Source organism: Lynx canadensis, chromosome B3 (assembly GCF_007474595.2).
Source record: "Lynx canadensis isolate LIC74 chromosome B3, mLynCan4.pri.v2, whole genome shotgun sequence".
NCBI lineage: Eukaryota > Metazoa > Chordata > Mammalia > Carnivora > Felidae > Lynx > Lynx canadensis.
Window position 1 is genome coordinate 46,285,043 of NC_044308.2, and position 22,342 is coordinate 46,307,384.

The 22,342-nt window shown below is 39.3% G+C and overlaps 1 protein-coding gene across 2 annotated transcripts in view; it reads left to right on the forward strand.

The window, feature by feature from the left end:
- Window positions 1-22,342, forward strand: part of ALDH1A2 (aldehyde dehydrogenase 1 family member A2) — a 99,464-nt gene that overhangs the window by 24,305 nt on the left and 52,817 nt on the right. For both annotated transcript variants that reach the window (XM_032593631.1, XM_032593632.1), the window contains exons 2-4: window positions 12,361-12,465; window positions 12,648-12,788; window positions 15,747-15,876. In XM_032593631.1, the coding sequence (XP_032449522.1) occupies window positions 12,361-12,465; window positions 12,648-12,788; window positions 15,747-15,876 (376 nt within the window). The remainder of the gene's footprint in view (window positions 1-12,360; window positions 12,466-12,647; window positions 12,789-15,746; window positions 15,877-22,342) is intronic.

Sequence of the window (22,342 nt, forward strand, 5' to 3'; positions counted from 1 at the left end):
ACATGGTGTTATTTTGTCACTGCTTGTTTCTCATGAATGATACTGTCCTATAGATGTTATTCCTGCTTAGATACATGGTGAGGGATGGCCGGAGAGGAGACCAGAAGTGTTGGTTGGGACCAGATTATGAAGAAACCTACCCCTTGGGGAAGAAGCATGTTTATTTCTTTTGGAGCAGTGCAGATGGCCACTTGAAGGTTATGTAGCAATGCAGGAAGTGACATCAGAGTGCCAGTCTGTTATAGATACCAGTGTCCAGGGCTGAGGGTGAAGGTGCCAGACTGTGTGGGTTTTGAGTCCCAGTTCTGCCACATGCCTGGCTGTGGGTGAGCTCCTCTATATCTCTGAGCTTCAGCTTTGTCATCTGTAAAACAGGGATAATAATAGTATTGACTTCAGATGATAATTTTGAGTATTAAATGAGTTAATATATGTAAAGTGTCTAGAACAGTGCTGGGAACATAGTAAGCCTTATATGTTAACTTTTGTTATTATTCGCTTGATTGGTTGGGTTTTCAATTCTGACTTTACAGGAAAAGTCCTAATTATATTCTTTTGCTGCTTTTGGCCTAACTGAACATAGATCTTTCACTTAAAGTTGTAGTCTAGTAGAGTTGGGGACAGTGGGAGGTGGGAACCGGTAATGTTACGAGGAATGGAAAAGCTCTGTACTTAGCATTTAGAGACCTACGTTCAAGTTTTTGCCTTGTACATTATTTGCAGTATAAACTTGCATTTGTAACATGAGCCTTCATTTACACATCTAGAAGGAAAATACCTACATCACAGGTATGTTACACAGATTAAATGAAATAGTAAAAATGCTTGGTATACAGTGGTCATCTAATAATGTTATTAAATCTGAATTACTCATCGAATATGTGTTATCCATGTACTTTGGGTTAAAACAAATTCCTCTCCCAGGCTCACTCTCTGTACGTGGTTTTCATATTTACTGTGTGGGGAGGCATGTGTAGATGGGCTGTGTTAGCACAGCTCTTGAAGGACTTACTCATCAGACAATCCTGTCTTTTCAGCTGTGGGTTCACAGAGCCATTGCTTTGTTTCTTCTGCTTTTTTTTTTTTTTTTTATGAAGCCCAAGTCCTGTTCTCAGAAGGATGTTCTCCTGGCTTCTGTCAGGCAGGTGTAGCTCTTTGGTTGGGTTTCCTGGAGGCACACAGATTACCGGGCTAGTGTTTTATAAAGTTGGAACATAAAGTATAGTATCTTTGAAGCATATTCCTAGTGGGTGTTCCATAAATCCTTTTGAATGTTGTTGTCATGTCCTATTATTAGAGCCGTTGCTGTGACAGTCCTGCCCTCTGCCATGCCGAACGCTCACTTGAAGGGCGGGCGCTGGTTCTTACCTATTTCTGTCACCCCCAGTGCCTAGCGCAGAGCCTGATGAATGGTAGGTGGGTAATGGATGATTGTGACTAGAGGGAGAGCCCACGACTTCAAGGGAGGTAAAGATGCCAGCTGCCCTGCACCATGCAGCTCTCCTTCCTGTTCTTCTCTTCTCTCTCTCTTTCCAGCGCCTCCTCCCAATAACCAGTGTCATGAGTCACTTACCAGCCTTATTCACCATTTTAGAAGATAATACAGTATTTCTTTCATGCTCTCCCCTTACGAAAATGAAAGGTGACGTGTTTTTATTATAAAGAAATGGCCCCAGCCACTTCTGGAAAAACTCTAGTGGTTAATCAGTTACTTTTAATTTAAATATATATGCTTAATGCTGAATTACATTGTAAAACTCCCAGGCTGATTTATGGTCTCAGTCCGCCTTAATTAACATCGATTCTAGGAGAATAGTAAATGGGAACGGCCTTCACAATTGAGGCTGAACAATGAACTCTCTGGGTGTTGTCCAATTTGTAACATGATTTACATGGAACAAGCCCTTCCTTTCCCAGGGTTATCCCTTTTTCATCTGGTGTGTAGGACGGGTTATATATAATCCATAGATAGGAGCATTTGCTGTCAAATACTTTTGCTGATTTAGAGCCGGGCCACAAAATGGTCACTATTAATAAAGAAGGAGAAAAAACCCTAATCTGAGGCTTTGCAGGGATTCCAGGTTCTTGCTATGTGTCATCGCTTGTCCAGTCTGTGGCATTTTTACGAAGTGGCCATAATGTAAGTCAGATTAAATGCACAGGATATATACATTTAATCAACAGCCATTGGAGTCTATGGTGCTGGAAGAGTTATAAGAGCCCTGTGAATGCAAATTTATTGCAAAAGAATTCAAGGGGTGGGGGAATGAACGTCTGCTGAATGGTACTACCTGACACGGGACACCAAAAAACTTTCCAGAGTGAGTGATTTAAGTGTAAGGTTTGGCTTGTAAAGCTGCCAGCTGCTTGGTTTCAAAACTTGAAACATTTCCAAAACATTGGATGAGGCACTTTATATGTGCACTAGAGTAAATAGTCTGGTTTTACTGCCAATTTAAATGTGCTCAGTTTACAGTAATGAGCTTGTATAGGCATTACCTTGTTTATAGAAAGTGGAACAGGAAGAAATGAACATTAACCATTACCAGTAGCAATTCCCATTGCCTTCTACCACAACACTGATGGCAAGTATAGTTTCTTCCGATTTGGGAATATGTCACAACTGACATTGGTGTGTACTTGCCTTTAATGCCATGTTGCTTCAACAGAGTAACAAATGCTGTAATTCAATGTGACTCTGATAAGGCGGCTCAGACCAGTTGGCTGTTTCTTACTCTTTTCTTAAAACAGATGTCAAGAGCATTCTCAGATATGGGGATCATGGGGCAGTGGGGTAGGTAGGATTGATGGTATATAGTTGAGTTTGTTTTAGCCAGGTCTGTTCTCTACAAGTGAGTCAGTCATTGGAATGATTTATTTTCTCTTTAAAGAATTATTTGGTGGTTGACGTGCTACATGGAAGCAGTGGCCTTTGTCTTTTGGGATGTCTGGCGCAAGTACCCCTTTAGCCCTCTTGTACTCTTGGGATCATATACTGGAGATAGACAGGTATATTTAACCTGAAAGATGTAATTTGCTCATCCTGGAAAAGAAAGAAAATCGGGAAATCTAAGGAGACACTAGCAGGCACTAAGCACCTACTTAGTACAAACTTTTGAGGAAGATAAGGGAAGGGAAGATGGGATGGGAGGGTGTTAACAGGAAGAGTCCATGGAAACCTGCATCTTAAGAGACTCATCCTCTTGAGTTCAGCTGTGTTTAGACTAGACTTTTTATAACAAAATTGTCCTTACTGATTGCCTGGGACTCCTTGTCTTTATCTCTGCAATCGTTTGCTTGGCTTTTGAGAACCTTTTGGCCCAAGTACACATACTTAGGATTCCGGATTATGCTACCCAAGAATACCACGATTCCCCTACAGTGTAATCCCTTCTCCACTCCGTGGGCTACTAGCGAAATTCAGGTATTGACCAAAACCACGAACACAAGACGTGTCTGCAAATAGCAGGATTGTGATGACACAAGTCCATGGCTGGGTCTCAAATTGTTCTCCGCCACGGGCTCTGTATGTGTTCTGGCTGGTCTTGCTTTAATGCTTTTTTCTAACTGTATTTTCATGTGAAAAAAGGAAAGAAATCTAGTTATCCAGTCTTGAACAGTTCAAAATATTGAACACCTGAATGTTCATAGGAGATGAGTTCCAGCTCTTTCTATTTTCCCTATCTCAACGTTTTCTTTTCCCACTACCCCCACTTCTCTTCATCATGGTTCCCTTTTCGATTCATTGTTTCTCAGTGGGAAATCTGTAAGGCTTATTTTTCTCAGACTCTTCAATTCTAACAACTACATTTTTTAAAAATATTTGTTTTCTAACACTACTTTTTTCAGTATTTATTTTCCATATCTTTTCAAAGTTTCTTCTTCCTGTATCCTCTGCCATATTTTTCACTCCTTTTAGGCACAGCTCTCTCTAAATGTATCAATTCACAACATTGGAAAGAATCTTTTCTCATGTCTCCCTTCTTTCTGTGAGTGTGACCGGCTTTCTGACCTATGTCCTCTCTGGATTTTCGTGGTTTGGAGGACCTGCGTGCTGGAAGGCACCCTGCTTACTCTGAAGCCAGTGCCGCGGTAGAGGCTGGGGCTAGGTTTCCAGGGCGCTCAACCCCTGGAGCTGCTTCTAGGGTCTGGGGACTCCTGGAGGGAAGGAGAGCAGCTAAACTTGGATTTCTTCCTTCTCTGTCACACTTCCTAAACCAGTGTATCAGATAATCTTCAGAGAGGAGCTGAAGTCGAGGAGGAGGGGTAGATCGGGCCAGCTGAATCATCTTATTAGGGATAGAATTTCTTTCCTTTACCTTATCCTTTCCCTACCCTGGGTCATACTCCCTCATTATTTCTTGTTTTCCTGAAGTGTTCTTCTAACATGTCAGCCCACACCGCTATCTCCCTTCTCTGAGGTACACTCCTGCAGTGGTTATCTCTACCATTCATCTTGGCACTAAATCATAGAATGCCTTACATTATTTAACTTTCCTGAAAGTAATCTTGTCTCTGAAACATAATTATAAGTTCCAGGACAGCAGAGAGCAGAGTACATGTCTTCTGTGGGTTTTCAGTAGAATCTAAAACAACTCGGTGTTTAGAGTAGGCCTTTTGTTTTTTTTTGTTTTTTTTTTGTTTTTTTGTTTTTCTGTTTTGTTTTGTTTTGTTTTGTTTTTTATATTTTATTTTTAAGCAATCTCCATACCCAGTATGGGGCTTGAACCCACAACCCTGAGATCAAGAATCACATGTCTCACCAACTGAGCCAGTGAGGTGCCCTTAAAATAGGCTTTCAATGAACATTTGGCAGTTTTTTTCCTGCAAAATCAAATTTCTGCTCAGCTCTTCCTTTTTCTGTTAGTTCCACCTTTTTTGTTTTGTTTTGTTTTGTTTTGTTTTGTTTTGTTTTGTTTTCTATTGAATCTTTTTCTACAGGGGAGGATTGGGAGAGAGTTTTGCGGGTCCCTCAATTTTGTGAAGAGGTTACATTGCAACTAAGAGCCATAACTCTTCTTGAGACTCTTTCTTAGAGTATAATTTTTAAAGTCACATAATTTAACGGGTTAATAGTTGCTGCCAAAAGTTGCTGCCCAGGATTTCCACTTCTGGATGTAAGGTAAGCAATATACTGTAAAGGACCCTTCTGTCGCAGTGCAACCAGATCTTGCATGAACTAATGTGTGTGTATAAATATATGCGTTTAAATTTCATTTCCCAATGATTTATTGATAGTATATTGATCTCGTACCCTGGGACTTTGCTAAATTATACTTTCAGCGTTCTTTTGTAGATTTCTTAGGAATTTCCAGACAGGCAATCATGTCTGAAGAAAAAAAGACAATATCACTTTATTTTCAACCTTTTTGCCTTTCATTTTTTCTGCTTTATTATACAGTGTGGCCTGAAATATTATTACAATATGTAATTGAAACAGCTATCCATGCATACATTAATTTTAATATATTGATTAATTGAAAGAACAGTGATATTAAAATGAGTTGGGAACGGAAGGAAAATGCAAAAGCTGGGTTTTCTATAAAAGCAAATGCTGCTATTAGTTCTAAGACTAGTAAAGTAAGCCTCCATCAAACAGCAGCAGAATACACATTCTTCTCAAGTTCATATGGAGCATTCACTAAGATAGACCACATTCTAGACCATAAAACACACTTCAACAAATTTAAAAGAGTAGAAATCATATAAAAAATACTCCCAGACCACAATAGAGTAAAACTATAAATTAATAGCAGAAAACTGGAAAATCCCAAAATATTTGGAGATGAAAGAACATATTTCTAAATAACACATGAATCAAAGCATAAGTCTCAAGAGAAATTTAAAATGTTTTAAACTAAATGAAAATACAACTTACCAAAATTTGTGGGATGCAGTGAAAATGGTAGAGGAAAATTTACAGCATTGAGTTGCATATTTTAGAAAATAAGAAATAATCCAAGTTTCTACCTTAGAAAACTAGAAGAAGAAGAGCTATATAAATCTAAAGCAAGCAGAAGAAAAATAATAAAAAATTATAGCAGAAATCAGTGAAATTGAAAACAGAAAACAATAGAGAATATCACTAAAACCATGGACTGGTTCTTTGAAAAGGTCAATAAAATTGATAAATATCTAGCTTGTCTAACAAAGAGAAAAAGCGAGAAGACATAAATTTTGAATACCAGAAATGAAAGAGGGACCATCAATGGACATTATAAGGATGATAAAGGAATTTTGTGAGCAAATCTGTGCCCACAAATTTGATAACTAATGGGCAAATTATCTATCTATCTATCTATCTGTCTTTTTTTTTATTTTAAAAAGAGAGCATAGGGGAGAGGGAGAGGGAGAGAATCTTAAGCAGGCTCCATGCTCAGCATGGAGCCCAGTGCTGGGCTGGATCTCATGACCAGGAGATTATGACCTGAGCCAAAATCAAGAGTCAAACCCTTAACCAACTGAGCCACCCAGATGCTCCAATGGGTCAATTTCTTGAAAGACAGATTTTACCAAAAGTCACACAAGGAGAAATAGATAAATAGCCCTGTATTTATTGAAGAAATTGAACACATAGCTAAAAAACCTTTTTGACAGAGAAAACTCCAAGCCCAGATACTTTTACCGGCAAATTCTATCAAATATTTAAGGACAAAATAATGCCACTTCTACGAAAACTCTTCCAGAAAATTGAAGAGAGGAGAAGAATACTTTCCATCTTACTCTTTGAGACCAGAATTACCCAGATACCAATACCAAAGACATTTTAAAAATACAGAAATTCTTAAAATCTTAACACCTACCAACTTGGCACCCACTCCTGAGATATTCATCACTTGTTGCCCGCCTCTCCATGGTTCTTTTGAAAAGAAATGATCTTGACCCAAACTTGGCCCTTTAATGGCTTCAAACATACGTGGCTTTCTTCTTTATGGTTACATATATTTGGACCCAAGGGTAGTTATTTCATTTACATCTGGAGGTGCTTCAAAAAATGTCCTGAAACCAACCAAGTGCTCAGGAGGTTGACCTAAGAGATGCACAAAAAAGGAATAGTTGGTGGTGGGAACCAAGGATGGAAACTCATATTGGCTAACCCTAAATGGGCCCATATAAATTTAAGAAGTCGAATTAGTAATTAGTAACCTTCCAAAAATAAAAGAGGACTGGTCCAGATTTTTTTAAATGTTTATTATTGAGAGAGAGAGCAAGCAGGGGAGGGGCAAGTAGAGAGGGGGACAGAGGATCTGACGTGGACTCTGCACTGACAGCAGCGAGCCCAGTGTGGGGCTTGAATTCATGAACCTTGAGATCATGACCTGAGTTGAAGTTGGATGTTCACCCAACTGAGCCACCCAGATGCCCCTGGTCCAGATGGTTTTAGTGGTGATTTCTAGCAAACATACCAATTCTGTGTAGTATTTTCCAGAAAATAGAAGCAAAAGGATCACTCCCTAACTCATCTAATATGGCCAGCATTACTGTAATACTAAAACCAGATAAAGACATACAGGAAAGGAAAACTACAGACCAATACCTCTTATTAACATAAATGCAAATACTGTAAAAAATGTTGACACATAAAATCCAACAGTATATTATACACCACAACAAAGTGGGATTTATTCCAGGTATACAAGACTGGTTCAGAATTCAAAAATCATTTATTATGATCTGTTACATCAACAGGCTAATGAAAAAAACTCATACGATAGCATCTGTACATTTAGAATTAGCATTTGACAAAATCCAACACCCATTCATGGTAAAAAAAAAAACAAAAAAAAAAACTCTCCACAAACTAAAAATAAAGGAATTTCCTCAACTGGATGATAAATACCTACATAAAACCTCTTGATGACATCATGCTTAATGACAAGAAATTATATAGATGCTTTCTATGAATAGGAACAAGAAACCCCTTTTTGCCACTCCTGTTGAACATTGTGCTGAAAGTCCTACCTAATATAGTAAAACCAGAAAAGGAAATAACATGTATATAGACTGGGAAGGAAGAAACAAAACTGTCTCTGTTCATAAATAACATGATTGTCTAGGTAGAAAATCCCTAAGAATTCAAACACACAAAAAAGAGAAAAAAACCCTTCTGGAACTAATAAACAATTATAGGATATAAGGATAATGTACAGAAATCATTTTATATTCACTAATAAAATAACCTAAAATTTATAAAGATATAAATGAAGACTGTAAGAGATATACTGACAAATCCACAACCAAAGCAAGAGATTTCAACACAGCTTTTTAATTATTGGTAGGACATGCAGATAAAATGTTAATAACAATTCATTTGTTGCATTACTGGTGAGGTTAACCTTGATTGCTTGATTAAGGTGCTGTCTGTCAAGTTTCTCTAATAAAGTTTCTATTTTTCCCTTTGTAATTAGGAAGTATCTTGTGGGAAACTACTTTGAGACTACATTAACATCCAATTTTTCATTATACTTTTACCCACCAATTTTATCATCCACTGATGATTTTGCCTCCAGCAATTACTACTATGATGTTTGACAAATGGTGATTATCTAATTCCACCATTCCTTCACAACTGTTAGTTAGAATTCTCCTATGAAGCAGAACTTCATCTTATCCCCCCATTTATATATTTATTAAAATAATTTGTATCATTATGGGCTCCTGGGTGCCTTTTTCATTCTGTGAGTAATCATTGCTATCATTATTTATTTTGTTGCTTAAATTATGTCAGTATTGGCCATTGGGAGCCTGGTTAGGGAAGAACTATTGATATAGTATTCAAAATTTTTGAAATAGCCTAGAGAAGCTGAAAATCTTCAAGTATTAGAGGTATTTGCTAGTCGGTGTACCAACAAAGTTATCAGTACAAGTTTTTTAAGTGTCATAAGGCTAGGTCTACAAAAAGAATAACCTAGTAAAAATCAAATATTTTAACCTTCAGCATACCAGGAAAAATAGTCATCACATTTACCATCTGGGTCTGTTGGATCCTTTGTATGCTTAAAATTTTAAGTTATTTTATGAAAAATGTACAGCAGTAGTAATAGTGAAACCCACAAAATTAGAACTTAAACATAGCAAACCAAATTATTCTTCCATATTTTCCTGGATATTTAGAGGTATTGGCCAGGAATGGGTAAAGGGCCTTTGAATCTAACTATCTGCTTATCAGCCATCATGTATGAAACAGGAAATATTCATGTCATAAATACTGATTCCAGATTTTAAACATATCTCTAATAGGTTACAGCTTATTGTTACTTCTGGTTCTTGTATGTGCATTTTCACAATGTAATGCTACTGAAAAGTTTGAGTGCTTATAATTTTGTATTAAAGAGGATGGCTATCTTTGTGTTCCATAATTACAGGATGTTTCCATTTTTAGGTTTTTTTTTAAAGTTTGTTTATTTTGAGAGAGAGTACATGGGGTAGGGGCAGAGAGAGAGGGGGAGAGAATCTGAAGCATGCTCTGTGCTGAATGTACAGAGCCCAACACAGGTCTCAATCCCATGAACCCGTGAGTTCATGACCTGAGCCAAAATCGAGAGTCAGATGCTCAATCGACGCCCCTGTTTTTAATATCTAATTTAAATTTCTAATTTAAACGTAGATTAGATTGATCAATGAAAAATTTTATTTCTACATAATATGTGTCCTCTAGTCACCTTTGTGTATACACCTACCTCCAGTATTTGTCCACTTATGAATCATATCAAGTAAATTTTTACACACAGATACCATAAAAGATAAAAGAATTATCACATATCCTTTTAGCAAAACAAGGTGGTCCAGGTTCTTGTTGCAAAATACTAAATAATTAACTCTGTCCTATTAAATGACTGAGTTAGAATATCATGTTTTCTTGGTGTATTCATAAATATCTTGTTTGCTCTTTAATTCCTGAGTTTGAGAAAATAGCCCAAACTTTTGCTTCGTCAACTTCACCCTCATCAGTAGAGTCTCCAGTGTTTTTCTCTCTCTTTGCCTTCATCTTCTGACTCATTTACGGTTGTGAAATATCTTTCTCTGTAATCTTCTCTTACTCATGATGGACTGAAATGAAAAATTCTGAGTTCCTAAATGCATTCAATGAAATCTAAAAAGAATATGACAAAGATGGTGTCTCCAGACTTCTCTTATGTGCTTTCAAAAGATGATGCATTAGTTTGGACAACACAATATGAAAACTGAAGGATGATGAAATAGTTGTAATTATTTCTTCATTCTATGGCAGTTCCACAATTTTTTGTTTTGTTCTTTTTTTGCATGGTTGGAAATAATTGAGTGATGATGAAGTAATTCCTAGGATGACAAAATAGCAAAAGATCACTAAGGTCCTGTAGTGTATCTTAAATTTATAAGATGATCCATGCACCTAAATGAAAACAGTAAGAGAATGAATGAGTTTTATCCTGTTAAAAAATAAGTAATTTTTCTCTTTGATCTTTGGAAGACCTCTAAGAATCAATAAAGGTCATGAAATCTCAATTCTTACAGATAGTTAGAACTGCTCAGTAAAGAAACTTAAAAACTAAAATTGGATTAAAAAGGTTAAGAAGTCTCTGTCAAATTGTGAATAAAGAGAATAAGGCATATTGGCAAGACCCCTCTTCCTTAAACCTGATAATGCTTTAGAAGTGAAACTAACCTCTCAATTTTTGTCCTTTGTTACCTTGGAGGTCATACTGTGTTTCAAAGGAGTGTGCAGATATGATCAACTGTGAACTGTTAGGAAGTTTGTTACATGGACTGGGAAGAGAACTAGACCAGGAGTCCAAGAACTATAGATCTAATTTAGGCTTGGACACGAACTCATTTCTTTGGACTGAGCAATCCCGCAGACTCTGATAACACTGGAAGGAGCAGTAGACTAGTCAGAGCCACAACGAGAACCTGCTTCATCAGACTCTTAACCTCCCATCCTCACAACTTTCTCATCTTTGGTAGTGGTAATAAAATTCTGCCGTTAAGGTTGTGAATATTTAGTGAGTTACTAGAGACTGTAAGACCCTGGAGGGCTGGGACTGCTGGTCCTCTTTGCCTGTCCTAGGTCTAGGAGTATCTAAGTACTTATTGAATAAATGAATACATTACATTTAGAAATTGTTTATAAATTGTTGTAAATTATAAAGCATGTTTATAAATCGTACACTTAAAATTTCTACAATTACAAGGCCATTGTGTTTATGCTTGTTACTTTGGAATTAAGTGCTTATGCAGATTTAAGGTCTTTTTTCTCTTTTGTCTTAAAAAGGGGAAACATAGGCTTCATTGTTTTATCAAATCAAGGCAAAATAAAGCTTTGGAATAATCTAGAACTTAGTATTTAAAATTGTAGATCTGTCTTCATTTAGCCTCATCTGTGATTTACTAAAATGGCAGACAATAACAAATCAATTTATCCTTGTGTTTGTTCTAAATTGACTGATGGCTTCTGACTTCAGAAATTTTCATGGTAATGCTATAAATTTTATAGAGTAAAATATCTTTGTGTATTCTTTGAGCTGTCATAGTCCAAACGTTTTGTTTGGGTTTCTCTCTTTAATATCAATAAAAATTTTTACATTTCTTTGCCTATATTTTCTCCTTTTCTTCAACTCAGTCCTTACAAATCTTCTGAGATACTAACTTGAATATTTTTTTAACTATAAGTCTCTTTGCCATTTTAATATAATCTCCATTTCCTTTATAAGGAAACCAAGACTCTTAAGAAATTCTTGAGAGACCAGTTTGAAAGACAGGCCTTTTCCCTTTGCTGAGTCGTGTAGCCTACCCAGCAAAGGAGAAGAAATCTAACTTGGATTTACACACGTAACTTGTTTAACTCACCAGTTAGAGTCATTGCACAGTTCAGGATCTGACTATAAATTAAGTGAATGCTTACTTATTTCAGCACCCTTCAAGTTCCCTGTGAAGTTACTTATGCCTCTGAGAGAGAAACTAGGATCTAAAGCGTGGTGACTCTCAGTTTGTTCCATGGTATTTACTCCTTTTGGATATTGGCCAGAGTTCGGACAGTCAGTAAATATTTTCTCAGCTTTGTGTATTGTTTGTATGTATGTGAGACTCTGTGCTTCCATCTTTGTTTGACTCCCTCACTGGTTGGCAGGTTCACTAAAGGTAAGAACTATGTTTAATCTTTGGATAAACTTGAGATAAAAATATCAGAGGAAATTTCTGAATTTGGGGAGAGGCTGGACTGCATACTGTTAAGGGTCTCTTGTAATGCTTCAAATTCTATACTTACGTGTCAACAAACATATAGAACAGATATCACTACCATGGCACTTCCATAATCCTTCACCATTGGTTGGCTTCCTATCACGTGTCTCACCGATCCCCTTCTGTTGTCTACTTCCGTAGATTTTTATTAACAACGAGTGGCAGAACTCAGAGAGCGGGAGAGTGTTCCCTGTCTATAATCCAGCCACAGGAGAGCAGGTGTGTGAAGTTCAAGAAGCAGACAAGGTATGTCCTTCTTAGAAAAAGATTCCCTATGAAATAACTGCCTTCAGACAACAGAGCACTAAGCTTATCCTCCCCAGACACCAGCACTGACGTTCGTTCATCACCTTTTTCATCGAAGCAGGTGGTTCTTCCTTTATTTGGAGTGTTCTCTCTCTTCAGTTGTGCCTCTTCCTCTCTAACAGGCAGATATAGACAAAGCAGTGCAGGCAGCCCGCCTGGCTTTCTCTCTTGGTTCAGTGTGGAGAAGGATGGATGCTTCAGAAAGAGGCCGTCTGTTGGATAAGCTTGCAGACTTGGTGGAGCGAGACAGGGCAGTTCTTGCAGTAAGTAGCCTAAAAAAACATTAAGTCTTTACCCTAAATTTACTACTCCACTGAAATGTAGATTCCTCAGCCTTTCTGAAAATGTGGTGTGAAGTCAACTTGGGGGACAAGCTGAAGAGAACATAATACACATGAAAAATGAGAGGTGTTTGGCTTTTGGGATCAGATGGGGAGGTGCAAGACTAGCTGAGGGTCTCTTCTTAGTAAATTTTGAAGAACAAAACCATAGCTTCCCATGACTAGAAAGGACGTTCTTGCCATCCTTTCCAACCTTAGCCCACCCTCAATCGACAAATCAAAACAAAAACAGTTAAGCAGCAGGAGAGTCACCATGAAGCTTAGGGAAAACCAACACCAAATGATTCATTTGAGGATCAAATAGGACTGTTTTTTTACCTCCCCAGAGTTAACCTCTCTTGAGTAAAGAGAATCCTTCAGAAGCAGAGGGCCTCTGAGGCACTTCTGCCCCCTTTGTTCTTCTGCCACTTTCTAGAACCAGGGGATAGGAGAGAGAGCAGGAGACAGCAACTGTCTTTCGCTAAATCATTTTCTCACATAAGGAGCATCCTCTCTCCTAGTGGTTTTTGTATTTGTTTGTTTTTGCTATTTATAAAATAAAAGTCCGTTTCTTAGGGAATACGAACTGCCTGAAACTGGAACCATTTGGGAATGTCTGTGTTGTGCACCAGGGATCTCCTCCTGGATAACCCACTGTTGATCAGTTAACGTTTAGGGCGTCCTTGTTCAGTCAGGCGTTCAAACTGTGAACACTGTATCCTACCCTTCACACGGGAAAACAGAGCACAATTGGGTTTGCTCTGGGAGGGGGAAGCCTTATGTCCTTCCTCAGTGTCACTGCTGCCATCATTCTTCCAGCCATCCCCTTCCAGGATCTGTTCATAGTATGGGAACAAAAATGAATCCTTTATGGAGATTATTTGGAACTCTGGCCCCTGTAACATTTACTTCTCTATAAAAACATTATCTAATCTGGTACTTCAAGGATGACTGTTCCAGTGAGGTGTTTATACGTTTTGCAATAAAGGTGTTTGTTCCGGGTAAAGTAGCTCCTTCTCAGATGTTCACAAGACACTGACCTATTAGAGACTCGGAAAAGCCCTAGTCACTATTTCTCAGATTTGTTTAAGCCTCAACACTATTTTTCTGGCTAATCTATCAGTATCGTGCAAAACTGAATTCTTTGGAACACTTGCGGGGAAATGGTGGTCTGCAGGCTTATGTCTTCACTGGATTATGATTTCTTCAAGCGTGAGGACTATATTTTACTTCTTTTGTGTTCCTGGGACATAAATGGTCAGGTAGAGAGGGCATATAGATTGTAAGTGTCTGTTTAATTGAGTGAAATCTATACAATATTTACAATATTAGACTAGAGTGTGTGTGTGTATATATATGTGTACACACATATATATACACACACACATATATATATACATACACACATACTGCAGTTATATTTTCATGTCATAAAATTCACATGGCATTCTTTTTCGGACATATGCCTCACCGTGATCAGTTCCCTTTTGCCGTTACACTTAAATGAGATTTCTGTTTTTAAACACTCCTCAGGCCATAGGAGGAGTGATTTTTAATAAGAGATAGCCTCTGGAATAGACGGGAGCTTCTGACCAGAAAATGAAGTTAACACCTCATCCAAGTAAATATAATTAATTGAAAATAAACATAGGGCTGGCAACCCTCAGGTGAAATTGGCTGTTGTCAACAGCTCATTGGGACCATGTAGGTGGCTCAGATTCTGGTGACTGACTGCACTTCACTCTATACTGTGTGGAGCTTGGCTCTGTGCTGGCTGCCTGGAGAACATAATGCCCATCTCCTGAACATATACATGTTCTCAAAAGTACTGGGAAATAATTGGATTCCCGTTGGTAAAGGTGAGCCAATGTACAGTGATAAGTGATGGGATCTTTTAAAATGAGTCCTATCTTATATGCACGTGAGTCCCATCAGATCCTTACCCACGTGAGTGGGTATGTTGCCCTGTAAGTGATTGTATTTTTATGTCATCGAATGGAGAATATTTCCATCTTAGTTTTGTCAGCGCTCACATCATTTTCACACCAGTATGAGTAATAAAGTGTCCTCACAGAGAAGGACATGAGATTATAAACATATGTTTTTGCTTATTTTTAATTCATTAAACTTGTAACACCTTCAATATTTCTCAAGTCTAAATACTCCTTTCTCATTTCCGTGTGTCCATGTAGCTTTTTATGGTTGTTGCTACAATTCAAGCAGTTTAGGAACACCTCGTTCAAATAGAAACATTTGTAATCTACAACTGCTCAATATGTCTATTTTTATTCAATGGAACAGATACTTCACTTTTAATAGGTAATGGTTGTTAACATAAATATTTACCAAAAAGCAGCCCTGAAGTTGTTAAAGTGTGCGCTTCCCTAGAGGAGCTCTTGTTTATTTGATGGTAATAAATAAAGTCACTGTGCACGGTGGATATTCCGTTTCTCAGCAGGGGTCTTGGCAGCGGTGGAAAACGCTTTATATTCTCATCAGTTGCATAAAGGCCCATGTCCCTGCTCCTCTTTATGGATTCAGATTACTGGTCTAGACTCCAACACATCCCCACGCAGCTCTGATCATTAATATAACAGAAGCCGGTTTGACAGGCAGAACATTTCTTTATCGTTAGTTGAAGAAACATTGTGTTTATGCATTTGGATAGTGGTTACTGGAGACGCACAGGCACAAAAACATGTGCATCCATATTCATTGTGGTTTTTACTAGAGACTTACCTAAACTGGCAGTACTAAAAAATCTTTTCATTTGAGAAATCAGAACTGACCAGGTATGAGTCACTATTCGTATTCATTCACATTCTCGCTCTTCCATTTTCCTCTGCTGTAGAGATTATTTTGTGTGTCACTGGAAAGTTCTCTCCATTTCTTTTCGCACAGACCATGGAATCCCTAAATGGTGGCAAACCGTTCTTGCAAGCTTTTTACGTGGATTTGCAGGGGGTCATCAAAACTCTTCGGTACTACGCAGGCTGGGCTGATAAAATTCACGGGATGACCATTCCTGTAGGTAAGTGAAATCTGAGCACATCGAAAGGGAAACCAGAAACACACTCACCATCCAACACAAACAGTAGCCCCATAGAATGCAGATAGGAGCAACTCGTGTCAGACACATTACGTATGAACCAAACATATTACATCACTAACTCTGACAGCATCCCTGTTTCTGTATGTAGACAGTGTACATATAAGTGCAGGGACGAGCCACTTACGTCACTACAGCAGTCGGCTGAGGCACACGTATGGGTTTGTCTGCTGTTAAGTACTCAGCACTATGCTACGTTAGGTGCTGGGAGTGTGGAGAGGTATTGGACGTGGGGAAGTCGGGGAAGTTATCAAGGACATTAAGACTTGGTCCTTTCCTTCCTGACTGTGAGATCTACTTATTTGGAAGAGGACACTCTAAATGTTAACAATTGTCTCTTAGAGGAGAGATTGTGGATAAGTTATTTCTCTTTTTTATATTTTTCTGTATTTTCTGTAATAAGCATGAATTACTTTTTCAATCTGTAAACACAACAGCCATCCTTTCTTTTAAGATCCAGGTTAGGAGAGAAAACCAGCGGCACAGAGGTCTCTATGGGAGAGTTACAGTTAGGTGCTGAGTTGTGTGGCCTTGCCTGTCAGTGGTGTAGTCCTTTAAAGGAGAGGGCGAATGTGCAGACTAAGTCAGTGGACAGGTCCCAATCTGCACATGAGGTGCCAGCCATCCAAATGCCAGATTGAGAGCTTTCACAGCAAGCCCAAGGGGAAGGCACTATTATAGCATCCTCACTGACAGAGGAAGTAACTGAGGGCTAGTGAAGTTAAGTAGTTTTCCTAATTCACCAGCAAGCAAGCTGTAGAGCCAAAATTCTGACATTAGAGCCTGGTGAATCACTTCACTAGCTGGTCCGTTTTCAATACTGGGAGGAAGAGGTAGGACAGGAAAGGGAATGACTGCAGGAGATGTGAGGGTGTTGGTAGTGGTGAGCAGACATAAGGACAGGAAATACATCTTCACCAGTGGCTCCTGGTGGCTGCTAAGTACCGTGCCCAGGCCTCTACCTAGGTTCTCTGGAAAACAGCCTGCTTTCCGTGTGCATCCTAGGAAGTGTGGAAAGCAGGGCTGGGCACTTTGGAGTGCCCCCTGAGGCTCTTCCCAGGCCAAGGGGTTGGTTTACCTGGAACAGGGGTGGCCGGCAGATAGTGCGGTGAGCTTAGAGCAGTTCTTCTCAAACTTCGATACACATACGTATCACTTGGGGTCTTTGTCAAATGCAGTTTCTGATGGACTAGGTCTGGGGTGAGACCTGAGGTTCTGCATTCCTAACCAGCTGCCAGGTGATGCCTGTGCGGCTGGTTCTCTGCCTCGAGCAGCGAGGAGAGGGTACAGAGACCGGCACCAGCCAGTGGCTGTTGGGATGCTTCATTTAGGCATGGGGCAAGAGGAGAAGTCACAGTAAGAGTGGAGAAGGGACAGAGATGAGACTTCAAAGGTCTATTTTAAAATTACCTCCATGATATACAGCAACATGTGGAATGTTAGCCTTTAGAAAATGGGTTTGCAGTTACAGACACTCTTCCTTGCCACCCATAGGTTTTCCTTGTTCAGTATGGAGAAGATTGCTCTTAGGGAATGTCAGACTCTTGGTTCAGTTTTGTCTTGGAAGATTTTACAGAATTCCTGTTCTCTAGCATCGCTGGCAGGATTTGGGAATGGCCTGAGTGGAGCAGGGTTACTAGGTAGTGTGAGCGTATCTGTTGGAGGGCCTGAGAATTACAATTTTTGTTAAAAACAGGACATGTGTCTTCCTTTTTAAACTGGCCTTTCCTGTTTCAAGGCAGAAATGTAAATTAACAAGACCAAAGGCCCTGGTGTTTTTTTGCATGCCCTCCCCTCGCCGTTTCACTATTAAAACAAAATGTGTTTGGGGCATTTAAATATCTTTTTTAATGACTTATAAATAATCTTAGAAATGAGGTGAAACAGAAGGCTGTACACATAAATCTCTATTTGGCCTAACAATGTCTTGGTTGTCTTTTTCTTTCTTAGGAGAGAAGACCTTGATAAGATAGAGATTTATCGAGTCTCTGATGTTTGATGCCTTATTTTACTCTATCTGGCAAGAGGTGGTGTGTGTATAAGCCTCACTGTTTTCATGTGATGCTCTTTGGAGTTCCTGAGGATGTTGACCTAGGAGTTAGGAATACAGGGCTCAGAAAAGGCTTTCACAGAAGTCCCTCTCACTTTTACTCACACACTGGTGTTCAGCCTGTGAAGGAAAAAAGTGAGGAATTTTCTTATATGCTAAGTAGTTTTTAGTTTCCCTGTGTTTTCTTAAAGTGTGTTTAGAGGTGACGTGACTCTCAAGGGAGTCAGGAGAAGGCAGTACCCCTAGGAGGCTGGGGATCTGAGATGTAAGAGCTCTGGCTGTGGTGCTCCAAGCAGATGAGGGAAGGACGGAGGCAAACATGAACTTGGCAGCTTTCCTCTCTGTTCCAGGTTTAGGTACATTTGAGCTTGCCTGTTGTAGGCTACTGAGAATTCTGCTCATAGGCCCCTCTGGCTAGTTTAGTACTTAGGGATTCTAGCTGGACTGAACCCGGGGTGGGAGAGCATAGGGGAAAATCAGGAAAAGGGGGAGGGGTCATTATTATTCACTTATTTATTCTCAGATATGTTCAGTCAGTCCTTCAGTCCTTTTGTGGTTGTCATTTGTAACTCCATAATTTATCATCAGCTTGGTTTTGTCCCTTCTCAGGCTTTTCCACTGAAATCTAGAACATAAGGTTATTAGTCTCTAACCATGAGGTCTTCATTGTGTTACATACATTTCTCTGTGAAATACCTTAATTTTATATTTGGAATTACAACATAAAGGAATAATACATATTTGCACAGTACTTGATTGTGTAAACTATTTCACCCCCAGGACCTATGTGATTCTGTGTATGATCCCTGTGAAACAGTTTGGGTTTTAAAAGGTACTCCATTTTACAGATAAGAAAATGAGACAGCAAGGATTTAGTGTCTTGAACAAGGTTACGTGGCTAGTAAGTGGCAGGCCTGAGATTCAAACCCAGGTCTCTACTGGAGGCCCTCTTCTTATGGAGACTGGTTCAGTAGGACAGGATGATGAAGAGGCCAGTCACCCTGGTGAAGTCTTTAACCCTCTGAAGGTTTTTAGATCAATATGCTTTTTATTCTCGTTATTCATGGTAGTTATGTAACGTCGGCTTGCACACTGAATCAGCAAATACCAAATCGTTGCTTCTAGAGGACATATGGGAATGAAAAGCACAGTTTAATGAAAAGCACAGTTCTTTCTGGTCACCTGTAAGAAGTAAACTGGAAAACTGTTCTGTTTTGTTTTAGTTTTTGAGAAAGTGCTTGCACAGGTGAGAGAGACCATGAGTGGAGGAGGGGCAGAGAGTGGGAGAGAGAGAATCCAAAGCAGGCTCTGTGCCCAGCGTGGAGCCCGGTGCGGGGTTCCATCTCACAACCCTGAGGTCATGACCTGAGCCAAAATCAAGACACGGACACTTAACCAACTGAGCCACCAAGGCGCCCCAGAAAGTGTTTTTTTAATCTCAAAAATATAAGATTACTTAGTTTCATTGAAGGATATTCTGTGGTTCATCCAGTTTAGTATCTCTGACACTAAAGCATGAGAACCAAAAAGAGCAGGAGGAATTACACTATTGTCTCTTTCACTCCTTCCCGTTTAGGAAGGCAGGACAGTCTGCCAGCTAATGGGAAGAGCTCTTCCTTCATCTCCTGTATCAGATAACAACTTCAGCCTCTCAGTCATTCACTCTTTGCTTCATACAGTCATTCATTTTTTTGTTTTGTTGTGTTTCATTTGTTTGGGAGCATCTGCTTGTTTCATGTCTTGTATAAAGCACTGGAGATACAAAGGTGAGTAAGTAAGATGTTCAAAGAATAGTAAAGAAAACAAGCCAATGGACAAACAGATGCGATACAGTGTAGCTCATTCAGCTATGGAGGCATGAAGTTCTCCACTGGAGAGGCAATTCAGCCGGTAGTAAGGCTTCCTGGAGAGGGAAGCGGGACGTACGAGATGAGTGGGCACGTAAGTGAAAATGGAGGATGCCATCACAGGTGGTGGTAATAGCCTGTACAGAGCATGGAGGGAGGAGAGTACGGTGCGGTAGTGGATCTGAAAGCGTAGCCGGGTTGAGAAGACCCTGGGGCTCTGGGGCCTGGTAAACCATGCTGCAAGTTTTATCACAGCAATGGTGAGTCACTGAATCATTTGAAATAGACAAATGCCTTGAACCAAATTGTGTTTTACAAGGAGCACTTTGATTATATAATGGGTACTTAGAACAAGGACCTGCTTTTTCCCCTCCCCCTGAAGGGTAACTTAGAATATTTGGGAAGAGGAGAAGTGGGTTATGGCATTAGCACTTTGAACTCTCCACTGGACAGCTCTTTCTCCCTCTGAATTGAGAGATTCTCCCATCCCTCTCTCTTCCCTCTCATGCAAGGCCCACGGTCGGTCATTACCACAGAATTGTGCGGTGTCAGTGTGATTGACAAGGGTCTCAGTGTTGTTCACTTGACAGCACTGGCTTTTATTTCCTGCCATGGTATTCAACGGAGTTCTTCTTTCTGACCATAAATCCTGTGCTTTGACCCTTTTACTATGGCAGCTCCTAATTATGCTGATAAATAATAATCATTACTGTGATTTATTGATCACTTTGTGCCCATTATATCATCTCTAATCTCATAGCAGCCCTGCAGGGGAAATGTTATTTTCCCCATTTTGGTTATTTTTAACCTAAATCAAAATCCTCTGCTTCTTCTCATGTCCACAGACTCCTTGTGATGGAGGAATGATCCAAGCATGTTTCCAGTTTACTGGGGGAGACTAATTGATCTGCACTACGTACGATTTTTCTCTGTTTAACAATTGTTGGTTTTATTGATTTTGTGATATGTAAGCAGGGAAAATGTAGTCCGTGCTTCAAGCTGAATCCTGACATCAAAATGGCCTTAATGATACATTAGAACAAGCTAAAAACTCCACCCAGATCATATGTAATTATTTGTCCACTACACGCCCCCATCAGTTTTACCTTTTAAACTAAAGAAAAGGCTACAGATGTGCAAGGCACTGACTCAAATCGTAAGGTGTTGCCTTCAACAGCTGACTCTAGTGTGCACATACAAAGCATGCATATGGTGAGATCTTTTGTTCACTCACTGAGCTTGAGGAGAAGCGGGGTCCTCAGTGGTACCTGAATTGCTGGCGACAGGAGGTTATGAAGTCTGCCTCATACGTAGCCTCTTTGAGGAGGTTTGACTACAAAAGACCTCCTGGGCCCCAAGGCCAGTCCACTCATTTCTCAGACAAAGAAACTGAGGTCCAGAGAAATCATCTTTTTTTCAAGACTGCATAATAGTGTCGTGGTGGAGTTAAGATATCTTCACGACAGACTCAGGAACGCTTCATCTGACTCCTGAGAAGCTACCAGCAGACTCCCAGAAGAATAGCGTTAACACTGCTGTGTACTAGCATGAAGTCTCAGTGATTGTGTAGACATTTATAGAGCTTATCATGATAGTTGTAAATGTTCAGTGAGGTCTTTTCAGTGTCAGAATACATAGGTATCTGCTAGGGCACATGATGGAATAGCTCATTGTTCCTGCTCTAATCGTTTAATACTGGCATCATCAGAGGGGTTACCAGCTCTTCAAAAGGTAACTGTGCACCCAGATTAGAGATTGGAAGATGACCTACCGTTCACTGAATTGTGTTACATATTTTTATGCTATTAAATAAACTCACTTTTAGTGTTAACAGGTATATAAAATTTGCTGCAGTTCTTGAAATACTCTTAGTATTGTAATTGGGATCTAGTTCTTGAGGTCTCTATTAGATAAATTTCTCCTCAATTTCTGGCACATTTTAGATTTTTATGATTTTATTGACAATACAGATTTTCTAAACATACTGTAGTTCATGTAGAGACTGCCAGTGGCAGATATTCCTATGAGAATAAACATTCTGTAAAACAAAAACAAAAACAAACAAACAAAAAGATTATTTGAAGCAATGATAAAATCTGCCCTAAGAAGTAGTGATAGGGGCACTTGGGTGGCTTAGTTGGGCATCTGACTTCACCTCAGGTCATGATCCCACTGCTTGTGGGTTTGAGCCCCACATCGGTTCTGTGCTGACACTCGCAGCTCAGAGCTTGGAGCCTGCTTCAGATTCTGTTTCCTTCTCTCTGCCCCTCCCCCGCTCAAGCTCTATCTCTCTCTCAAATATAAATAAAAACATTATAAATTTTTTTTAAAATAAAAACATAGGTAATGATAACTCTGAAGGAATAATACAAATAATAAAGTTATTCTAAGTAACTGAATAATTGCTGTCTCTTCTGTGTAATTAGACAAGTTCCCATCAAAGAACATAGAACAGTGGCATGATATTTTCCCAAATACAGAAGAGGCTGAT